This window comes from Orbicella faveolata, unplaced genomic scaffold (assembly GCF_042242905.1).
Source record: "Orbicella faveolata isolate gen_17 unplaced genomic scaffold, um_ofav_v1 contig_12, whole genome shotgun sequence".
Classification (NCBI taxonomy): Eukaryota; Metazoa; Cnidaria; class Anthozoa; order Scleractinia; family Merulinidae; genus Orbicella; species Orbicella faveolata.
The window spans coordinates 2,546,771-2,568,064 of record NW_028301539.1 but is presented as its reverse complement, the minus strand read 5'-3'; the positions used below and the strand labels follow the sequence as shown (position 1 = coordinate 2,568,064).

Genomic DNA, 21,294 nt, shown 5'->3' with positions numbered 1-21,294 from the left:
AACTCGAAAAATCGGCTCCAATATTACTCAACCATGAAATTTAATGGTGAAAATTGCCCTCTGCCGTATTTGAACCCTTTGGTTGCCTAAGGGCAGTAACGACCCAGTAACGGTTGTCACGTCAAAAGGTCTATACAAACGCAGGAAATATTCTGCTTCTCTAAGGCAAGGCGACGAATGAAAATTCTACCATTTAGCACGTGTGTTGAGGCAATTATGGAGTAAATTATGGGGATTATTTATTTTATTTAGAGCGTTTATTTGGCGAACAGAAATGATAGCATTTCCGCTTTTCATGCATTTCGGAAGTGGTGGCTCAGAAGTGAATACCTATTGTTTTCTTGACCAATGAGAATCGTTTATTTGCTCAAGTACCAAGGTCCCGGATAACAACAGGAAACGGCTCCGAAATAAAAACTCTCCGATATTGATCGAAATGCTCTAAATCTGATCCAATTTTTCCGCCAGTTTGGGCTTGTTTGAAGAGACATGGCTAAAGTAGACGAATCTGACAGACCTTCTGTTCGTCAAGGTAAGATCTTGTGGTAAGATCCGTAAAAATCGCGGCTAAACAAGTTCTATAAAATCGACATGCCTTTGGTTGATCGTTTGACTGTAGTTCTACATAGTCAGGTTCAAAATTTCATTTCAACACAGTTGAGAAACGTGTATCCAAGTTGAAGAATTATAACGTGGTTCAATTGATAGTCGTTACGGGTCGTATGTCATTATATTTTTAATGATTTAAACCTGTGACCTGTACAGCTACAATTGTATGAATCGAAAAAATATTGTGTGCATGATAAGTTTCATGGTCTTTTCGAGAGACCTGCCACAGGTTTCCGATCTCTCGGAATTATTTTTTTTTTCATCGGCGTATTAGACAGAATAGATATTTGTACGTGCTCCCTTTGTTTCTATACTTTACCTGCTTTCGCTGTCATATCATGAATATTGAAGTTTCGATCATTACAGACGATGGATAAATAAAGCTTTCGTGTAAGCCTTGAATCACAGCTGTAATTTCTGGTGTTGGAGGTGGCGAAGAGTTTTTAACGTTATGGTGTTCAAATATCCTACATCATGTAACGAATATTGAGTGGCTCTTCGAAGTTAGAAGTGTGTCACTGCTTTGAAACGCGTTTATTTTTTTTTTCGTAAAAAGAACAGACAGGCCAAGAATCAAATGAAATGTCAACAGCCGCCATTTTGTCGATTGTTTCTCACCCATGCAGTGATGGTTTTCAATTGGGATTACACTAGGTCGCTTCAGTCACGGCGTTTAATTCGCCTTTGTTTTTAACTATGGCTCCATAAGGAACTTTTAAACACAACTAAGCGAACTTAAATGGGCGAGGGGATCAGAAGATGCGAAAATAAGAGAACTGAACTTGATAATCAGAGTAATTTCTGCTTCGGTTGAAAATGATCCTGCACGAAAACATCATTTAAAAGTTTTCCGCCCGCTTAGCTAGCTTATACTGTACTAAGTTAATCTTAGTTTATGATATGTTCGCATCTGTTGTAGTACTAAAAAATATTGGAATCCGTATTTCTTCTTCTGATCACGAGCTCCTCTTGTGAAATACATGTTGAGATAAAAATATTTTGCTGAAGAATTTCGTTGAAAATTAAGTAATTTAATAGGCTCTTCGTTTATGAGTTTATAAAGTAAATATGGACGATTAAGTTAAATCAAATAACTGACACTTCCTTAGTCGGTTTGCACTAACAAAATATTTTAGTGTAATGAAACTTGTTGACCAACTTTTTCAACAAGTTCACTTAATTTTTAAAATGAAAATTTTGAAAATGTTTACATGTAAGCTAACTGTGAGAATATTGCATACAATTTGCAGTTTGATTTTCGTAAGTCTAGAAAATACTTGTCAATGTTACAGTCATTTTTTTAAAGGGAAAATTGCTGAGTTTGTTTTTGAATATCTCTTTGTTCAGTTTGGTAATTTATTCATGTGTTAAAGGCCTAGGCAAAAATTACCATTGTGTGTATGAGGTCAGCTGAAGAAATCAATGCAATTAAAATTATATTGCAAATTTAGTGCAAAATTTATTCTCAGTGTGAGGTCACCCTACTGTGCTTGGCTAAACAAAAAGCTATTTGTTATGTCAGGCCAGGCTTAAAAGTAATGTGATATGAAATTATTTTATACCAATGATTTCCTTATGGTAATCCTTGTTTCAAACAGCTGATCTCAATAGATACTAGAATGATTCATCTTTGATGTGTGCATTTTGTAAGTTTTGTTATTTGATTGTTTCCACTTTGTCAAAACAAGGTTTTAAAGAAAGACAATAAAAGAATAAATAGTCTTATTGCCGGGAAAAAAAAAAACATCTTACAGTTGTAAAACGTTGCATTGTTTTAAAACACAAAGCGTTTTCTAGTGGTTTTGATGTTGTTTTTATTTGGGCACACTAAGAAAATGACAACATTTGGCCAGAATTATATGTTATTGCTTTGTGTTGCCCAAATCAAATGTTAGTCATGAATGACAGACATTTGATGATAAAGAATCCTTGTGTAGACTGTGATTGTGATGGCTGTGGTAAGTCAATATTCATTTATGTAATGTCATTAATTTTGAGGTAATTAAGGTTCTGTGGGAATTTTAGATTTCCAGTGGAGCATGCGTACTTTGGCAGCTTGTTATCTGTAAATTCATCTGTCAGGCTTTTAAAATCGATAATCCCTCTTAGGTCTCATAACAAACCTTGATAACTACAGACTACACTTTAACCTGTAAATTTGTAGTACCTTTTAGTGGCAGATAATTCATGGTAGGCCACATATAATCGCCTTCCCTTTTACTCCTTAAATGCTAACCGGAAGCAAACAGCAGTAATTAAATGTTAACCGGAAGCAAACAGTAGTAAATAAATGCCAACTGCAATTAAACACAATATTTAAATGCTAACCGCAAGCAAACGGCAGTAAATAGAGGCAAACTGCAGGGAGACTATATGGGTGGCCTACCATGAATTATATCCCCTTTTAGTACAGTTTTTGCAGCTACTGCTGGTATTGGAACTTGTGATCAATAAAGAACATTCAAGAGTACCGTAAACTGCCACTTATAAGCCCCTCCAGTTATAAGCCCCTCCGGTTATAAGCCCCTCTGGTTGTAAGCCCCTCTGGTTGTAAGCCCCTCTGGTTATAAGCCCCTCTGGTTATAAGCCCCTCTGGTTATAAACCCCTCTGGTTATAAGCCCCTCCGGTTATAAGTCCCACCGCTTATAGGCCCATCTACCTGTAAAGCAGGTAATATATCTGAATATAAGTCCCCCTCTAGCCTTCCTTGTTTTGATTTGTTTTGTTATGATGTTTTAAAGCTGAATTACCCGTAAATGAAAAAGCTACATGTATAATTGCGATCAGCATGTGCAGCCTTAGCTCATTTCAAAACATCTAAAAGCCCTTACAAAGTTGTATAGACCCTATATCCATAAATGGCTGCCAATTATAAATTCTTTTGTAAGTATTAAATTTAGCCTGACTAACCTTGTTTTTGAGTTGATAATTCAAAAGAATTTTTACTTCCAAACGAGTTTAGTGAGGCTTATTTAAATGCATACAAAATAAGTTTATGAAAAGAGTCTATAAGCCCAGGGCTTATTAGCAGCGGCTTGCAGTATTGAATTGTAGCTTGATCTTAGTCTGTGAATCAAAAGATCAGCAGTCCTACTTTTGGTATTATATTTAGTTTACATTTACTTGCTACAATGTTGTGAAGCCTTTTTTTTATTACAGAAGATTAATTTTCATGAATTAAAGACAGCATCTCATGAAATGTTTGTCCTACCAGAAAGGAACGTGATCAAACCTGCACTTTGCTATACTACATTGTCTCATTTATGACATTCCCCATTCAGAGACTTGACTGCCATAGTGCACTTTTCAACCACGTGCGCACAGACAGTTGCATCAAATTTATCATAATGCTAGATATGGGAGTGGCCTTAATTGCGATGGGCTAGCATCCCATCCAGTTGGAAACAGAAATTATACTCCTAGTTGCTTTATGCTGGAGAAACAAGAGATTCTTGTCCTGACGTGCCTGTACAAGACTCGGAAACAGACTAAATTAATCCTTACCATATTGGAGGCAATGTGGCTGACTGGTTTAGGACTCTGGTGTTGTAATCTGGAGGTTCTGGGTTCAAGGCCTCCACCCTGCCTCTAGTGGGATTTGTTTCTCAGTTATCCCAAGTTCAAATCCTCGGTCACGCTTTGTAAATAACCAACTGGTCTGCCTCCTGCCAGTTGGGATTTTTAACTACATATGTTACATTATTTTATTTGAAGTATTTGTTTCCTCTGTTCCAGTGGCATGCCTGTAAACTAGCTAAGCTTAGTGCTTGTATAGCTAAGTGCATGATTTACATGTACATTTTTGTATTACATATCTTACATTGCTGCTTGGAAGGTTTAGTTCAGGGGTCACCGGCAAACTAATTCCGAAGCCTTCTGCAAATTCAACTTTATTCATTATATTTATATTATAAGTTGTCAGTAGCTTAGTTTCAGTTAATTTGTTTTTGTTTTCCAGTCTGTCAGGACTTCAGGGTGCGTGAAGATGGAGCACTGGCACAGCGATTGCAAGATGAAGAATGTAATGTTGATAAGCATTAATTATATGACTTTACCTCTTAAGTATATATTTGTTATTGGTAGCAAATAAGTAAATTATTATTTGTCTTTTGTTTGAAGCCGATATAGACACATGCTCTAATTGGCTAATTCTAGGGCATTATTCCCCTGTAATACTTTCAGTCTGATTATGGGCCTGCAAAAACAAAGCAAAAAGCCATATAATAAAGAACTTATTAACCTCGAATGTTTGGGTCTTTAGAGGTAATCTCAAACCTTGATTGATAGCAGTCTGAGATTTTCCTGTAAAGACCCCACTCTCAGTTAATAGGTAGTTAGTTATTATGGAGACATTAGCCTATTGGTGTGTGCATAGTATCCTGGACATTTTATATTCAGGGTTTTTTTTTTCTCTATCCTTTTGCATGCGAGTGCTTGTACTGTATTACTGATATTATTTTTCTGTCTTGCAGTTGGGCACCATTACATTAGAAACCGCAATGAAAGAAAAACAGTACGTGAGGATGTCAAGGCTGCCAAGATAACATACTTGGAAGAAGTCAAAAATGCTCAGCTCCTTCCTGATGAAGATGTCCAAAACATGTAAATATTGCTTTCTGCTTATTTTCATATCAAGTTATGTTGTAACTATTAATGGGAAACTGTCCCCAATTAAAAAGGAGAAATCTTATTGAGCAGTCTTAATTTTGCAAAATTGGCTGCCCGGGAATTACTTTCTGCAAATTGTTTAATTTATTATATGACTGAGAAAATCACTTCATTGTCATTGGCTGAGAGCAGGCCAATTTATCGTAAATTCTTAATTTGCACTGCAGTCCAAATTAATGTGCGAGTGTTCACAATTTTCTCAGTCATGTAATAAATGAGTAATATCCTAAAGGCATGTGCAATTTTGAGAGAAGTTTCAAATGTCACCCCTGAAGGGTAGTGTAAGTCCTTTAACTGTATTCACATTAATGCAATTACCTAATACATGTATATACACTGCACAGAACCTTTGGGTGAGGTTTTCTGTTTATATTGTTTGTTTTTCTGTTTTGAGTTTGAATGATCTCTAGCTACACAAAACACAAGCACTAAAAAAACATTTTAATTACAGTGTATTACAATAAAACTTAATACTTTGGTCAACTTTTAATCCTGGGTTATCATTAATTGGCTTTTGAACAACCTGGCCCAGAGTTTTGGAACAGCCATAACTTACATGTACAATCAATTCTAAATAATCAGTCAGAGCTACCATGTTCAATATGTATTGGAGAATATTGGCTGGCACATGTAAATTTTATTTTTTTTAAACATGAGGTTCTTGCTTTGCATGTGTAAATTTGACCTCACCGGCTCCGCTCAGTGCATGAACTTGCCAAGAAATAACAAGACCACTCTTTCCCCAATACAGATCAAACAAACTAGTTCAATAACATACAGTAATTAAAGATACATTACATCTTATTGTTAAGCACTTAAGGATTTGACGTTGAACAGAATATCTTCGATTTAGATTTATCCCCTAAATTGGCCATACTAATTTGCAAATGCTTACCAGTAGTTGAACATTGTGTCAAATGGATATTTGCTGTTGCCTGAAGCTCTGGTATTGGACTTTGTGTAAATAACAGACACATTTGAATGCACGCACGTCTACAGTAACAGTTCCTTTCCAAAGAAGATGTGAAACATGATACATGTAGTGAAAGATTAGAGTACAAACCTGCAACAATCAAAATTGAATTGCAAGTTTCTTGCCAAATGACTGTGCCATGCATGTTTAAATTATATTTTGTTTTTCTTACAAGTAATATTGCATGTATTAAGTGCTAGCCAACAATATCTTGTATAATTTATTAATAAAATTTATTCTGCATAAGCAAAACTGAAAGATTATTAATCCAACATTGTATGAAGCCAATTCAGCATGCTTCAGTTGTTTAATATACATTTAACTTCTTTGTAAAAAAAAATATAATGAATCTACAAACCAGTTCATTTTGTAAGCTAAACATTTAGCAGCACATTCTTTTCCTAAAGCCAATACTGCCCAGTATAACAGCTGTTTGTTTTTGTCATCCATTAGCATGAAATATCAAGATTGCATGACTCACAAGAAATCATTAATATCACAGTCATGCAATAATCACAGTTGAATTCTAATTAATTTTTATAATAGGGAACAGCCAGAGCAATGGCTAACCAGAGACCTCCAGCAAAAGTTACAACAAGAAGTGAGTATGAAACATGCTTTTTTTTTTGTTATAATTTACATGAAAACTTGACCAAAAGAAGTATTTTAATGATACATTTCAAAGCATTTGTAATTAATTTCTTTAATTTATTCAATAAAAGCTGAAATGTTCCTTGGGAATAGAAACTATCCCTCAGCCTTGGGGTGAAAGGAATTTCCTTTCTAACTGGCAGCATTTCATTCTGACAGTGGCTCAATAAACATTGTTATTTTGTATAGTAATGCTATGTACATATGAGGATATTTTACATGTATCTTTGCAGCTCATGACTTCAGTTAAGTTTTAGGTAATGCTGCATGAATTTTTCTTCAGGAAATTAACCTTGAAAGGAGAAAACGGGATGAAGAAACAAGGGACGAGGTTGGTGGAAATTTTAGCTTTTATGCCTCCTTATATATCCTAGGCTGAAATTATTATTAAAAACTAAAATGGATCATTTACGGAACGGTGTTGGTGATATTTTTTTTTTCAGATGTTCAGGCTTTCATGCCAAACAGAAATTGGTCATTAAAAGCAAATGTTATCGTACATGTAGCAGCAATACTAAATACTTTTTGGCCACAGCTTTGCCATTGTCTTACACTGCAATTTTTGGATAATTTCATACCTATGTCTTGTTTGCTTGCTGGCTTGATCGATTGGGTTTAATCCATCAACTGATTGATTCCCTTAACTTGGCACTCCTGTGCTTGCTTGTAACTCACTCACTTGATATAACAAGACATGCTCTAGAGTATAGCTGATTACATAGTGGGGAGAACTTTTTTTTACTTTTTAATTTTTCCCTATCTTGTGGTGAACAATGTTGTAAGACAGAAGGGTATCTAGAGGATTCCCTTATTGAAATGTTTCTTTGAATATCTTTTTGCAAGCTACGCAATTAATGGTAGTTGCATGAGGGCAGTTCCCAGGCAGTATTTAATTTATATAAATAGCAAAATAGGAGCTTTAACAGTAATTTTTTCTTCCTTAGGAAATTGCCCGGAAGCTACAAGAGAAAGAAGCAATGAAGCTGGAGCGGGCAAGGCAGAAAAGAATAGAGCGACAACTAAGAGAGGAAAGAGAGCAGAAAATGCTTCAAGAAGCTATCTCAGGGCTACATGAACACACTGAAAATCATGTGAATCACCATGAGCAAGCTGAAATGCAAAGAGGTGTGATTCATTGACAAAATTCCAAGCATTGATTAATCCCTTCAGATTTCAGTTTTATCTTGCATTTTTAACCAAAAAAATAAAACCATTAAGTAAAAGAATGCAAAATGCTTGGGGAAAATGCGGTTGATTTCTCAGTCTGTAACAAAAATGGACTTTTTACAGCTGTTGAATTGCTGGTTAGGATTACAGTCGGTTGGGGGCAGTATATGAGGAAATTAATCTAGATCCTAATGAAAGCATCTTTGTCAAGGTTCTTACATGACAGAACAATTTGCATTTATCTTGGAAGTGACATTAATTACGAAATAGAAAACAAACATGTTCCGAAAGTTTGGGAGAGCAACAAATGCTGTAGGAACCTATGCCGACAGCGGAATGTTTCTGTAATTCGATAGAAACACAGAGAAATGTTTTCCATCTCTTTCATAAAATTCTGTGATAAAAAAAAACACTTTTTTTTTGATCATCAAAATGTAAATTCTCTTTGTTCGTACCACTGTTACGTCAACAGCTTGTGCTTGTACTGTGTCTCTATCAAGTTTTAGTATAAATCTACTAGTGTTCCATCACAAATGGCATTCTCTGGTTGGCTACGCTACTCACTATCTGTTCTGTGATAGATAGTGAGTAGCGTAGCAGCGTGCACTTGGGGCCGCTTCTTTGTGTTTTCGAAGGGTCGTTGAAGAAGACTTAGATTAAGTTTTTGAAGGACTAGTAGATTTATACTAAAACAATTAGATTATTCACTCTCGATTTCTATGTGTGATAGTTGACTGGGGCTGTGCCCTCGTCAACTATCACGCGATAGAAATCTCGAGCTCAAAACCTAATTGTTTAATGGAAATAACACGCGAAATGCGGTGATAAACATGGCAATAAAACGCATGTTAAAAACAAAGTTCATTTACTTGACGTTTACTTGAAATTTGTTTTTAACATGCGTTTTATTGCCATGTTTATCACCGCAGTTTGCTTGTTATTTCTTATTAAGCTACGATGGCCAAATAAAAAGAGTATTTACGACATTGTTTAATAGAAACACAATATTATAAACCAATCAGCGTGCGTGTTTTCTTTGGGCTATTTTCTAATATCTCATGGTGTTTCGTAACCTGTAAATACCTAATTCATTGCAGCACCTGCTCCAGTAAGCTCTAGAAATGGCCGAGCTTCTCCAGATAGAGAGGACACTAAGCCTCGTCACAGTCATGCAAGCAGGAGTAACAGTGGCAGCAGGGAGCCGGAAAACAGGTTCAACTTAGGTGAAGGAGCTGTGGTTCAACTACCACCCAGGGAACCCAAGGAGCCCAAGGAACCCAGGGAACTCAGGGAGGGAGGAAGATTGGAGTGCGATAGGATCATCATGGCTGATGGAACAGCAATTGACTTGTTTGATGAAAATGATGATAAAGGTGTACGCGAGAAGGCACATAAGAGATCACGTGAGAGACAAGATGAGGTAGGACTGCTAGCAAGTATAATAATAATTATAACCTGTATTGTACTCATAGGAAACATGGTGGGGTTTTAATGCAGGAGTGCGTAGTGCATTGGACTCACATATGATCGGTCTGGTTGAGTCCTGGTTTGGATTGCTGTCTTGTGCCTTTCATGGGTAAGACACGTTGCACCATTCTCCACCCTAGAATGTTAAATTGTAATTTAGTGTAGGACTTTTCATCTAAAAAGGGAAATATTGTTCTTATTTACGATATTAAATATGCTTTTTCTTCAACAGGAATTTGCAAGGAAGTTACAAGAGGAAGAAAACAAGGTACAAATCTGTGTTTGAAATGTTCCATGTACTTGTTATTAGAATATTAAGCTGTTGTTTTCCTCCAAACTTAATACAAAGTTACTCCGTATGTGTTACTGTCGCAGTGATATCCTGATTTTCTGTGTAATAATTTTGTAATTTCTGAAGCAAACTAACTTCCCACATCAATTCTTGTTGCTTTTCACCTTTCTTTCTTTCTACTGCGTGTTACTTCATTTAGCAAAATCTTTTCCGTCATTATAAATTGTTCCTCAAATTTTGTCAATTTTTCTCTGTTAGTTGTTAGAACAGGATCGTCAGGCTGAGCATGACAGAAAGATAGCCTTGGAATATCAGGACAGGGTATGTAACACAATGTACTACATGCTCAATGAAAAAACCCTAGCTCAAATGAACTTCCCCAGTTTTGTTAAATAATGTGCAAATTGGTTCAGAATTCATCCATAACCATTTTCATTCTTAAGATTGTCACTTGAAGGAAGACTGATAGATGAACTGTTCCTATGGAAACTTCTCTAAGAATAACTTACAACTTTCGTGGTCGGTTTTTTTTTTACATATTTGTAGGAATTTGCAAAGGAGTTGCAGAGGAGAGAGTACATCAGATTACAAAAGCTCAAGAGAGAGAGACAGTTAAGACGAGCGCAGACAGTTCCCGCTGAAAGTACCTCTGGAAGTACCGGAGAGCTGCAGGTAAGCTTGTACCTTGAGTAAAACACGTGTTTAGAGATGACGCCTGGAACTTTTGTCTCGCTAGAGGCGTCTGGGTGGGAGAGAACATTACATGTTGATGACGTAACTCTACAGAGATCTCTGAGATCTCTCTGGTTATTACTTCTGCGCGAAAATTCAGACTTGAACAGCAGCCAATCAGATTACACGGATTTCGAATCAAGCTAGCCTTCTACGCAGGCTTGTCACGCAATCTTTCCTTCCCAATGAGAGAAAGATTGCTTGACGTTCCATAAGGGGCTAGAGTCAAGGGCGGGGCGAGAAAAATCTTGTTAATTAAAATAGGCTAAGCAACATAATACTTGCAGCAACTTATTGTTAAGTCTTCCCTTTGGTTAATTCCGTTTCAGTCGCATCAGAGACTTCCCTCGTATGAGGAAGCAGTCCACAGAAACCAAATTCCCGATCTGCTGCAGGATGAGCCGTCTTTTAGAACAGAGCAGGACCAGCAAAGAGATGACTTCGCACATCGCAAATACAGCAGCCCTGAGAGGTTAGCTACCTCGCAGCACAATGGTTCATTTGAACGAGAGAAAGAAGGCCCGCAAAGGCTGTCACGGACCAGTTCTAACTCTCCGACGAACATGCTCCTTGACAGAGAACAAATGCGATTGTCAGATTCTCCCAACTCCTCACCGCACTCCTCACTCGAAAGATCTGCCGAATATGTCAGGCAACACTCGCTCAGGTCATCCACAAGCTCCACGCATTCTTCGTCTCATGTCCAGGTAGTCCAGTCCCCCACCTCTCCAGATACTCGAGAAGGGGTCTGGGAACGTCTCTACGAGGAAGGAGACGAGATTCCGAATAATACGCGGCATCAGAGAGGTCTGGAACGGCGGTCCACCGTAGCCAGCTCTGAACCGTCCAGTCATGAGTTACTGAGTAACGGCCACTTCCTGAATGGGACCGACTGCAACATCGCTGAATTAATAGATCCGACCTTCGGTAGGAAGCCGCAGAACAGCAGCCCCGAAGAAAGCCCAACCCCCACCCTTACGGAGGCTGAATCGAAACCTAAGGCTGTGCCGCTGATACAACCACATCGCAGGCGCAGCTCAGATAAGAAGAAAAGGGAGAAAGAAAAGGAGTGTAAACAACAGTGAAAAGGCGTTCATGAACTGAGTCGTCACTGTAAATAGGATGTGGTTTCTGTTAAGATATCGCCCTCTTAGGGTTGCTTACCTGTGTTACTCCGCAATTAATTCGTCTTGATGACTTCCCAAAACAAATTTGCTGGAAAACGGAAAAGTGCCTTGCAGAAATTAGACAACATGATGGCCACATCAATCAAGAGATATTGAAGCTTCTAATCCATCAAATATTTTCGCTTGCGCGCGATTGGTCTAAACGCGTCACGTGACTCAATATCCCCCAGCTAAAACTGGGGAACATCCGAGTGATATTTTTTAATTGTCAAAACTGCGCGTTTTGCGAAAAATATTTGACGGATGATGAACACAATAGGCTCCATTTGGCGCGAAAATATGCTCGGACAAATATCCGAGCATATTTTCGCGCCAAATGGAGGCTATTGTGACTGAGCTGCTTTTCGATTCAAAAGTGAGCGCCAAGATATGCATAGACGGGAGAAACCGTTGGAGATACCCAGTAGTTATCGTAATTTTTGTTTGACTTATGTATGGTAAATTTTAGGTAAGCTTGCTTTCAAGTTATAATTTTTTTTTCAAACTCAGAGCTTAAATGTTCAATCCTTCATAATCTTTTTTATTATCGGAAGCCATTGAAGTGCTAAGAGTTCTTTTGATTGACAGGTTTGGTCATGTGAATACCAGCTGCAAAAAAGCCTTAATGCAAACAGTTATTAAATAGATGGGTGTAAATATTAGTAAATTAACCATAATAATTGACCGGCACTTTGGATCCTAACACGGCAATTAGGGTTTTAATACTTCTGAAATAGTCTGTCATGCAATTCGTCGATTTAACAATTAAATAGCGTGTAGCGGAGAGATTTGCAAAACCAATTACTTTTAAGTGGTCTATACATAAGTAAACATTAAGTTAGTTTCGCTGCAAATACTCCTACTATTGTTATAAGTGTTGTAATACCTATCAGGAAAAATTTCTCCGAGGACATTCACCATTTTTACAACAATGGGAAAGCTAGAGTTTGTTCCAGAGACGCAAAACTTGTTTACAAGTCAGCAAACTTTTAACATTGAACGCAACTTTATAGTAAGCTATGTCGAGAACATATTTTAACGGGTAATTTTATTTGTCAAAGAATCTCGGAGAACAAAGACACTGGATGTAAAAATATAAAATCACATGCAAAGTATCAGCTAGAAAATACTTTGTTACTGAGCAGCCAGACTGACGCCTTTCAAAGCTTTATTTAAAATTAAGGGAAATAGCAAGAGGAAAAGCCAGTCCTTCGTTTTAAAAGGACTGTGATACAGGAACTGAAGATAGAGTGTTTTCCTCGTTGCGCACTAGTTTTTATAATTACTGTTTATTCGTTTTGGAATTTAAAACTCTCTTTCTTAAGCCTTTTTCTCGTGATTTTCCCTTGCAGTCTTTCCCGCTTCCAAATTCAGCTCGCTAACAGAAGTGACAAATAAGTGTTTTAATCGATTTTTAAAAGCTGAGAAGTCAGTTATGGAGTGTTAAAGAATAAAGGCCTCAAACTCAAACCTGATTTTCGATGAATTAGTATTAACGACAACTAAAATTTGTATGCTGGTACAGTATATCATATTGGTGCGCTCCCTCTCCTCCCCTGTTTCGGGCCGCTTTGACCGTGAATGCGGCCAGCTTGGAGGCTGGGGCTTCCAGTTTCGACCTCCTCCCCCCACTAGGGGTCCCCTGCGGAGGAGAGAGGTGCGTTACTATACCCAGTGACGGTTCTTTCGCATCCCAGGTTGGAAAGTACCCTTTCTCCTCTTTTGTCGCGCATTACATTACGATGTTGCATTGTAGCTGTCTGCACATGAAGGGTGCCAACCTCGTTTCCTGGATCTCTCCTCTTCCCGACCCTTGGAGCGAAAAGGGGCGGGAAGAAGAGAGACCCAACGAACAAGGTTTGAACAGTGTGGTCACATGATGAAGGATCCCTTTGTGGCTGTACATCACTCCTTTAATTCTATATTTGGCATTCATTAGCTCTGGAGGTTCATTAATTAAAACCTCTTCATGCGTGCCTCGTACAAGCGTACAAGGTGTGAGCGCGACGCACCATCCGCATCAGAAAACAAGTGCCCGTTAGCACCCTTGTCCTATAATTTGGCTTATACTCTAATCACCCTGAAACGATTATAAAATATTTTGTAACTAATCTTAATAAACACAAACACAGCATCAGGGGCGGGCATCTCGTTTATTGATGCAGGATACAGCGAGCGTTACATCATCATAAAGAAAACACAGCAGTGAATAAACAGAAAATTAAAAAGCAAAGTTGAAAGAGATGCCTTCGAGTGGCTCTTGCATAACTTACAAATTCTTAAATAGCCTACTAGCCCCTTAAGGATTCACGCCTAAAATACTTCTACAGTTAACACGAACCATACATAGTGAACATACTCCAGTGTAATTAGCGAAACGTTACAAAATATATTTTGCGCGCCATACAGAATCTGCGGTGTTAACGAGGAACTAGTAAACGCATCTAATACGTGTAGCTCCCTCTCTATGAATATTATAGGGATCAATGGTTACTTCCAAGTTCCTTTTATCAGTTTACAACATCTCATATGAAGTGCGTTGTTCAGTCATATATTCATTTTCATGCAAATAAGGCTCATTTTAAATTACTAATGGTTTTCTTCCGGGCGCTCAGTTTGAAAGAGGCAAATGTAATTCAGATTATATTTCGTTCGGAGAAAGTGCTGTGGTCTTTAATAAGTACATTAAGGACAGGAAGAAGGTATTTGAAAGAAGACACTTGATCGATGGAAATACTAAGAACCAATTGCTGGATTACTTGCTTATTCATCAAGTTTCCCAAACAGATATCTATAATTATTGCTTTTTAAACGTTGGAGCAGAGAGAAGCACAATGACAGTTTATGTCTTATATGACAGACCCTGGCCAGGGCTTCAACCCGGGCAAGGTTCAAGCTAACCCGCGATAAGCGAGAATTTTACTTTCAGTTTTGTAACTTTTCTGCCCAGGCTTTTCAGTGAGGTCTTCTGTTTATATTATTTGTCCTTCAGTTTTGAGTTTGAATGCTAGATCTAAGCGAAAGAGGGACTACTCGTGGTCTAGCATAGAAGTAACCTGAATTTAACTTTTGCATCTGGCTTTAGCTACAAAAGTGCAAAAGATTCCTTTAAGATTCCTTTTATTGAAGCATAAATGCATGATTTACAATCAGTATGTTGTTGACAGTCATACTACTGATGAAAAAAATAAACCACAGACTGATTCTTGATTTTACAAAATAAGTCCAATACATTATAATCAAGCCAATGAATGAATGCACAAAAACAATCAAATAGAGCAAATCACATATTATGCAACTTTTACATATCACTTGCTACAACAATCAAACACAAGTGTCTCTAAGGTAGTATCTTAAACCTTGACTGGCTTGAAAGTGCTTTTCACTTAGTAGCAAGGACTATCAGCAAGCCTAACCCAACACTGGACAACAGGGTATGTGGCACAACTTTCTCAGAAGAGTCAGTGAGAGGGGTGTTTAAAATATTGTCTAATAATAAATAAATCTATCTTGGCTGACCATGTCTGTGTGTTGACTCCATTTCCAACATTACCAAGTTACTACTTTTTTTTCAGCTGGTGTAATTCACCAACAGTCATTTTCTTTTATAGCTATACCCCCCCCCCCCCCCCGCCAATGCTGACAACATACACAGCAAGTATGAAAACATTCACCTTACTTTTTGATACGACAAAGACAAAACAGGACAAACCACCCTCTCCTCAGACTGTATAAATTAATTCCTCCTGACTTCCTCTGTCCTTGCGGTTTGATTTTTTTAAGTTATAGGTCTGATTTGTTTCAACCTGCCATTCCTGAAAACACTTAGCACGGTCCACCAGTTCATGGCATTTATGGTAATTACAGCATATGTACACAGCAAAGCAAACACACATGTACCAACTGATAGAGTACACAAATTGAACAAATCACTTAAGATACACACAATACCTTACAAAATTTAAACTGCTGGAGCTATTATACATTACAAATTAAGTATATATAATCAAACTCATCTACAAAATTTAGAAGTTACTTAACATAAATTGACACTGGAAATTCTAAAAAAGTCCTTTCCCAGAACTCAAAATATTTTATAATTATTGTTAGCACAACACAGACAGAGATCATTCTAGCTACTAATCTAGGTGACATAAGACGGTCTTCATGGCTCAAGACAGCACTGTACATCCTGGATATTATTAAGACTGTTTCTGCATAGAAAAAAGCTGCCACGTCTTGGTCAGACATAATAAACGCGCACTTTAGAGGTGCTGACCAGGAGGTCACCATCAAAGAACTTTGTTTCAATAACCACGTTGCCACTGAAAGAGAAAAAAATACTTCTCATTACCATCTCTGTATTCAGTGGAAATGAATTATACAGTTTAAAAGAAAAGAAAGAAAAGGAAATCAATTTTTGAGCATGCCCTTTGAGCAAGCTGTAACTATGATGTACTGAGTACCAGTCCAAAAGTCATTCTCATTAGCTCCTCAAAATTTCACCTCTTAAAGTTGATCTGCAATTTGGAGATTCATTCATTCACTGAATGAAGGACAGAGTCTACAAACCCGACTGCAAATTCCACCAACCTCTGGCCATCAAACACACTCTTAGCGCACGGAAACTTAAACAACGCTCATAAAAACGTACAGGAACATTGTGGAACCTTCAAAGGCAGCGTACACAATGTCGATAGCACATGGACAAATACTGCAAAATCATGGCTATCCTTGTACTTTACTGGCTGTATTAGGCTCACATGGTATTGTGGTAAAATGTACAGCCGCCATCTTTTTTCCTACGGAGGATTAAGCTTACTAGATTAGTTGGAGTTTACATTTGTGCCTTACCTGGCTTGTCAGGCAGGCAAGTATTTCTGGTTTCCATGGCAGGAAGTGATCAATAAGATTTCTACTGCCCAACCCTCTGCCCCCCCTTGATGGTGAAATCTACTAGTAACCATTAATACAACTGAATGGAGTGAGGTAAAGTGACAGCAAAGTGTCCCTCCCACCATCACAACACAATAATTTCAGCCAAAGGACTGATGCCAAAGAATTATAGACCACACTTACTTTAGAACATTTGCAGGCATCATCTGTGATTCAGGAGCAGCCTCTATGAGTGATTGCCATGTGTTCGTTGATGAAGGGATAACAAATCCAAAATCAAAATACCATTCTACAAACACAAGATAAAATACTAACAGTGAAATTACATCCTTAAAATACACTGACATCACAGCAAGGTGTTTCTCAAAGGATATCGTTAATACCATGGGTGACAAATTACTCCTTAATAAATTCTGGTGCAAAATTCCAGCATTAATTTATAATTTCACATGTGAAATTACAAAATTGCCATGGGGAAATTTCGCGAGAAATTTCCAGATGCAATAAACAAGTCAAAAACCTACCACTGTAAGCGTAATTTGTCACCTATATGATATTAAAAGGTAATCAAATGGTATACTTGTGAAATTGAGAAATAATTTCACTTGCTCTTTTTCAAAATTCTAATACACACTTATTAGTTGAATTACTAGCTGAATTATTTCCTAATTTCACTTGTCACCGTTTATCGGTTAACATGAATGTATTTAAGCAATTTTTCGACAATACAGGTAGATCAAAATTATAACTTACCAATAAAGAATTTCCAGGTTAATAACAAAGTTATTGCCCAAGTAACAAACACTACCAGATGAATATTGTTAATAAAATAAGCAAATTTTACTTTCTTACCTTCTAAGCACTTCCCTTTGAACAGAACTTTTTGTTCAAGTCTGAATTTTGTCATTTCTTGTTCAGAAGAAAAGTTAAGTTCCCTAGATACAGCCTTGCATTTTAAGATCTTTTTTGGTACTCTTGCTGCAAACAAAACCAAAACACTAATTCCTTAATTTGAAAATCCCAAAATAGACAGCAACACATGTCACAAGTACATTCCAATTATTGGCACATCTCTTCTAATAGGATAAGAATTTCCATCATTTGAAGCAGACTCTCATGATTACATACAGCCCTGTACAGTGGAATGCAAGCCTTGATGTTCAATAATGAGACTCTATCGGTTTTGCAAAACAATGTTACAAAATTGGCTTAAAAAACACTTGCGTCACTTTTTCATCCTAGCAGAAGTTAAACCAAAACCATGAATCACTCGTATATGTTTTCCTGCACTTATAGAGTGGTTTTCAATTGAGTGTCGTAAAACCAAAACCAAACCAATTACTTAAAAACTACCTCTACTACTTAGTCAAACTCAAACCATAGTAAAACCAAAGCCAAAACCAAAGTAATTGCCTGAAATTACTCTTGATACTCAATTGAAAATCACTCTACCAGGTGTACATGAATTACTCTAAGTTTTGATTGGTTTGCTATATTGCCTGTGTCCCTTGTGATTAGCTAGAGTGATTACTTTAGTTCTCGCTTTACAACAATCAATTGAAAACTGTTCTTCAACATGACTTATAAATATCAAAAAACCTATCACCAAGCTAAAGACAGCCTAACACATTCAGAAGTAGGTTATGACATGCAAGAAGTAGATTCTATTTGCATCAAAATAGTGCTTAGCATTTGGTAAGATATTAGAAATAAAATAAAATGCCAAAAGAAGTTACGATGCTCATACCTTCATGTTCTTGGTCAGGAACCGACCTGGAAAAGAAATATCAAACATATATTAATCAATAACTGTTAGGAATCTAAATGGATTTAGGAACAAGTTTTTGCCAGTCACAACAGGGATAACAAGGCCTTGGTCTAAAAATATTTACAAGGAACCCAAAGGTTCCAAACTGTCATTGTGCTGGTTGCCCAGCATTTAAGCTTATACATGAGAAAAGTAAGTTTTTTCAGTTGCCCAAAGGCAAAAGCTAGTTACCTGTGGCACCCAGGCACAAAAAATTGAAGTTACTCAAAAGAATGAGGAAGTAGAAATGTTTGATCAGATTTCACTTACAAGTCATCACTGCCTTGCCACAACACCTTCCCAGAGTCAGCATCTCGCAGATTCATCCAATTTCTATATCATTATTAAGGAGTATAAAATCAAATAGACGCAACTCCTTTGCAGCAAAAAACTGAATGACCTGTGAAAATTTTACAAATATATACTTGTAATCTGACAATTTATTTTGTGTTAAACCTTGAAGTGCATCTTACATTAAACTTATTTACACGGAATCACACTGTCTGATTTGACAAATATTTATTCTTAGGTAAAAACAGCAATGTTATACATTTTTGGTCTCTTTTTTCAATCTAGATCTATCTTTGTTTTGACTTGAGAATATATTAGAGTGATCACAAGATCATAACTCAAAGTTAAGGAAGTATCAAATTAAGGAAGTAGTCACAAATCAGTCATGGTTAAATGGTTGCTTAACAGTTTTACCATGCAAACATATCACATAGCCTTCTTATTACGATGATCTTACTTCCGTGAATACATTACTAGAGGTACATTATTGAAATCTGACTCTGCCATGTCAACCATGACAGGGACGCCTGGCTTGATAAACACTTTGCAAGTTGATCATTCACTAAGTACCAGAGGTTTTCCTGGCAAATTTGTTTCTTTCAATGGTTACTTGCATGGTTTCCAACAATACAAGAATACCAACTGACAATTTTTTTTTCCACTTTCTAAAAGAAAGCCTCACAACTCTATGTTTTTTTCATACATTCAATTGAAACATGCTAAATTAAAAAGAACAACACTTCATGCTGTCAGGTAATGATATAATGCCTTCACAGTAACCAATCAGAGCTTGACATTTTCATGAACTGCCTTTATTAAAAATTTATTAAAAGGTTAACACCTCCCACTGGACAATGGTAAAAAAATACCTTCTATTAATCACTTGGAATAACAATGCTACTTCGCATAAATGTTCAATATTCCCAAATGGAAAAGATCTTTATCGATTTCTTTTTAACACTCAATTAAATGTTTAGTCTCTCTGTTAGAGGTTGATCATTTTAGAAAAAAAATTTAAATCAGAAATGTTATCAGTTGTAAAGTTAGACACAACAGTAGCATTTGGCCAGGGCAGTTGGCAAATGTCAAGAACGTTCCGAGTCACTTTAGGTTAAGATTTCACAGAGCACGAGTCAGATAAAACCGTATACTGCAAATAAACAGACACAGACATGATTAAATTTACCTGAAACGCTATGTCGAAAATACATCACGACCGATTACTTATTCGCTTCACAATATAAATAATTAGAAAAATCACTTTGTGACACACGATCACAATTGTACAGCATCTACGCATCCGCTTTAATAGATATAAATCTTTAAAATCTAATCTTTGTCTACCTTTTACGCTACTGCAATAAACTACAATGAAGCGATGTTTGGATGTCGTGAATTCGTGCTAGCTGGCATAACCAAAATCCGTTGACGTTTGATAAAGTGTTACATATCCTACCAAAAAACGGATCGAAATACAAAAACAGAACGGTTTAAAAGTATCACTTTTCGAATACTGTATAACAGGAACAAAACAGTGTTTTAATATCAACAGATAAACAGCAAATCTGTTCAGTTCTAATTTAAGCTTACAGAAGATTCTGACTTCGGCCCACCCGCCAAAGAACTAAACGACCGATAGCCACGATTCGCTAATCCAAAAAGTTCTAGACTTTAAAATAAGTAAGCTAAATTAGTGATTCGTGTAGGTCACTAACTACTAAGTGAAGACAAGTTAAAATAGTCTGCAAAAGTAGCGTAAAATTCGAGGAAACTTGCAAACGAAGGATACAGTTTGAATCCCTTCAGGATTTCATCTTTCCTCGCGCCTTTCACGCTCATGCTGGGAAAATTCGCTATCCACCACCAAAGAATGGTCCAGTGAAGAGTTCTGCACAGAATCAAGAGCCAAATGCCACGTTAAAAGAAGAAAATCGCTAAGAACCTCTAGTAGAGGGAGAAACGGATGCAGCAAATAATCCCTGCACCAAGGAGCTTGGCTTGTAACGTTTCCATGAGAACTCTGGGTAATTCACGTCAAATGGGGAGTGACAAAACGGCCGGGAGGCCTGGAAACTGGGACATGTAGCAGCCGACGAACCAGAAGCGCGAGGGAGCCCGGATAGCTCCGCTCTCCCAATCCTTTTAGTTTCGCGCTCGTCCGCTCGCTTTGCTCGCCGAATATTTTTCCGTCCTCGCCGGCAGCCCGTTCGCAGGCTACGATTGAATTAATTGATCGAGAGGGAAGTGACCACGTTAAGTGTACGGTGTTGTGTTACACTTTGGGCCGTCGAGAATTTGAGCGCTCTAAAAGGCATTGTATGGGGAGCTCAAGTTACTTTTTCTGAATATACTCACCTTGCCTGACGATGAAATAGGCCAAATGAACAACAGACACCAAGCAAGGTGAGTATGTTTTCTTCATTTTATTCAAAAAAAAAAAGTATTATTTTATTTCGTGGACGTTTTTATCTTTCGTTATACTTCGTTATCCTTCGTTATCGTTACGATGCCTTTTAGAGCGCCCAACTTCTCAACGGCCCAAAGTGTAACACAACACCACACACCTAAGGTGGT

General features: G+C 37.3%; 2 protein-coding genes across 2 annotated transcripts; one reads left to right on the top strand and one right to left on the bottom strand.

Annotated features, from left to right (window-relative positions):
• The first annotated feature begins 380 nt into the window (after positions 1 to 380).
• On the top strand, positions 381 to 13,196 carry LOC110054978 (uncharacterized). The gene is made up of 11 exons (XM_020761357.2): positions 381 to 532; positions 4,569 to 4,631; positions 5,083 to 5,212; positions 6,798 to 6,852; positions 7,186 to 7,233; positions 7,847 to 8,027; positions 9,167 to 9,489; positions 9,769 to 9,804; positions 10,087 to 10,149; positions 10,375 to 10,500; positions 10,890 to 13,196. Exons 1-11 carry the CDS (start codon positions 490 to 492, stop codon positions 11,643 to 11,645), a joined length of 1,824 nt encoding a protein of 607 aa, XP_020617016.2. The 5' UTR covers positions 381 to 489; the 3' UTR covers positions 11,646 to 13,196.
• Positions 13,197 to 13,860: 664 nt separating this feature from the next.
• On the bottom strand, positions 13,861 to 20,733 carry LOC110054980 (retinal rod rhodopsin-sensitive cGMP 3',5'-cyclic phosphodiesterase subunit delta-like). Its single transcript, XM_020761359.2, has 6 exons — positions 20,510 to 20,733; positions 18,700 to 18,762; positions 18,370 to 18,395; positions 17,475 to 17,600; positions 16,806 to 16,911; positions 13,861 to 16,051 (listed from the first exon to the last, which is right to left on the bottom strand). Exons 1-6 carry the CDS (start codon positions 20,557 to 20,559, stop codon positions 15,970 to 15,972), a joined length of 453 nt encoding a protein of 150 aa, XP_020617018.1. The 5' UTR covers positions 20,560 to 20,733; the 3' UTR covers positions 13,861 to 15,969.
• Positions 20,734 to 21,294: the final 561 nt, after the last annotated feature.

Excerpts from the sequence above, each read along its gene's own strand:
- LOC110054978 (XM_020761357.2), top strand. The coding sequence starts at position 490 with ATGGCTAAAGTAGACGAATCTGACAGACCTTCTGTTCGTCAAG. Across the intron at positions 5,213-6,797 it reads GATGAAGATGTCCAAAACAT|GGAACAGCCAGAGCAATGGC; the intron begins GTAAATATTGCT and ends TTTTTATAATAG. Across the intron at positions 7,234-7,846 it reads ATGAAGAAACAAGGGACGAG|GAAATTGCCCGGAAGCTACA; the intron begins GTTGGTGGAAAT and ends TTTCTTCCTTAG.
- LOC110054980 (XM_020761359.2), bottom strand. The coding sequence starts at position 20,559 with ATGAGCGTGAAAGGCGCGAGGAAAGATGAAATCCTGAAGGGATTCAAA. Across the intron at positions 18,763-20,509 it reads ATCCTGAAGGGATTCAAACT|AAATTGGATGAATCTGCGAG; the intron begins GTATCCTTCGTT and ends ATAATGATATAG. Across the intron at positions 17,601-18,369 it reads TCCTGACCAAGAACATGAAG|CAAGAGTACCAAAAAAGATC; the intron begins GTATGAGCATCG and ends TTTTGTTTGCAG.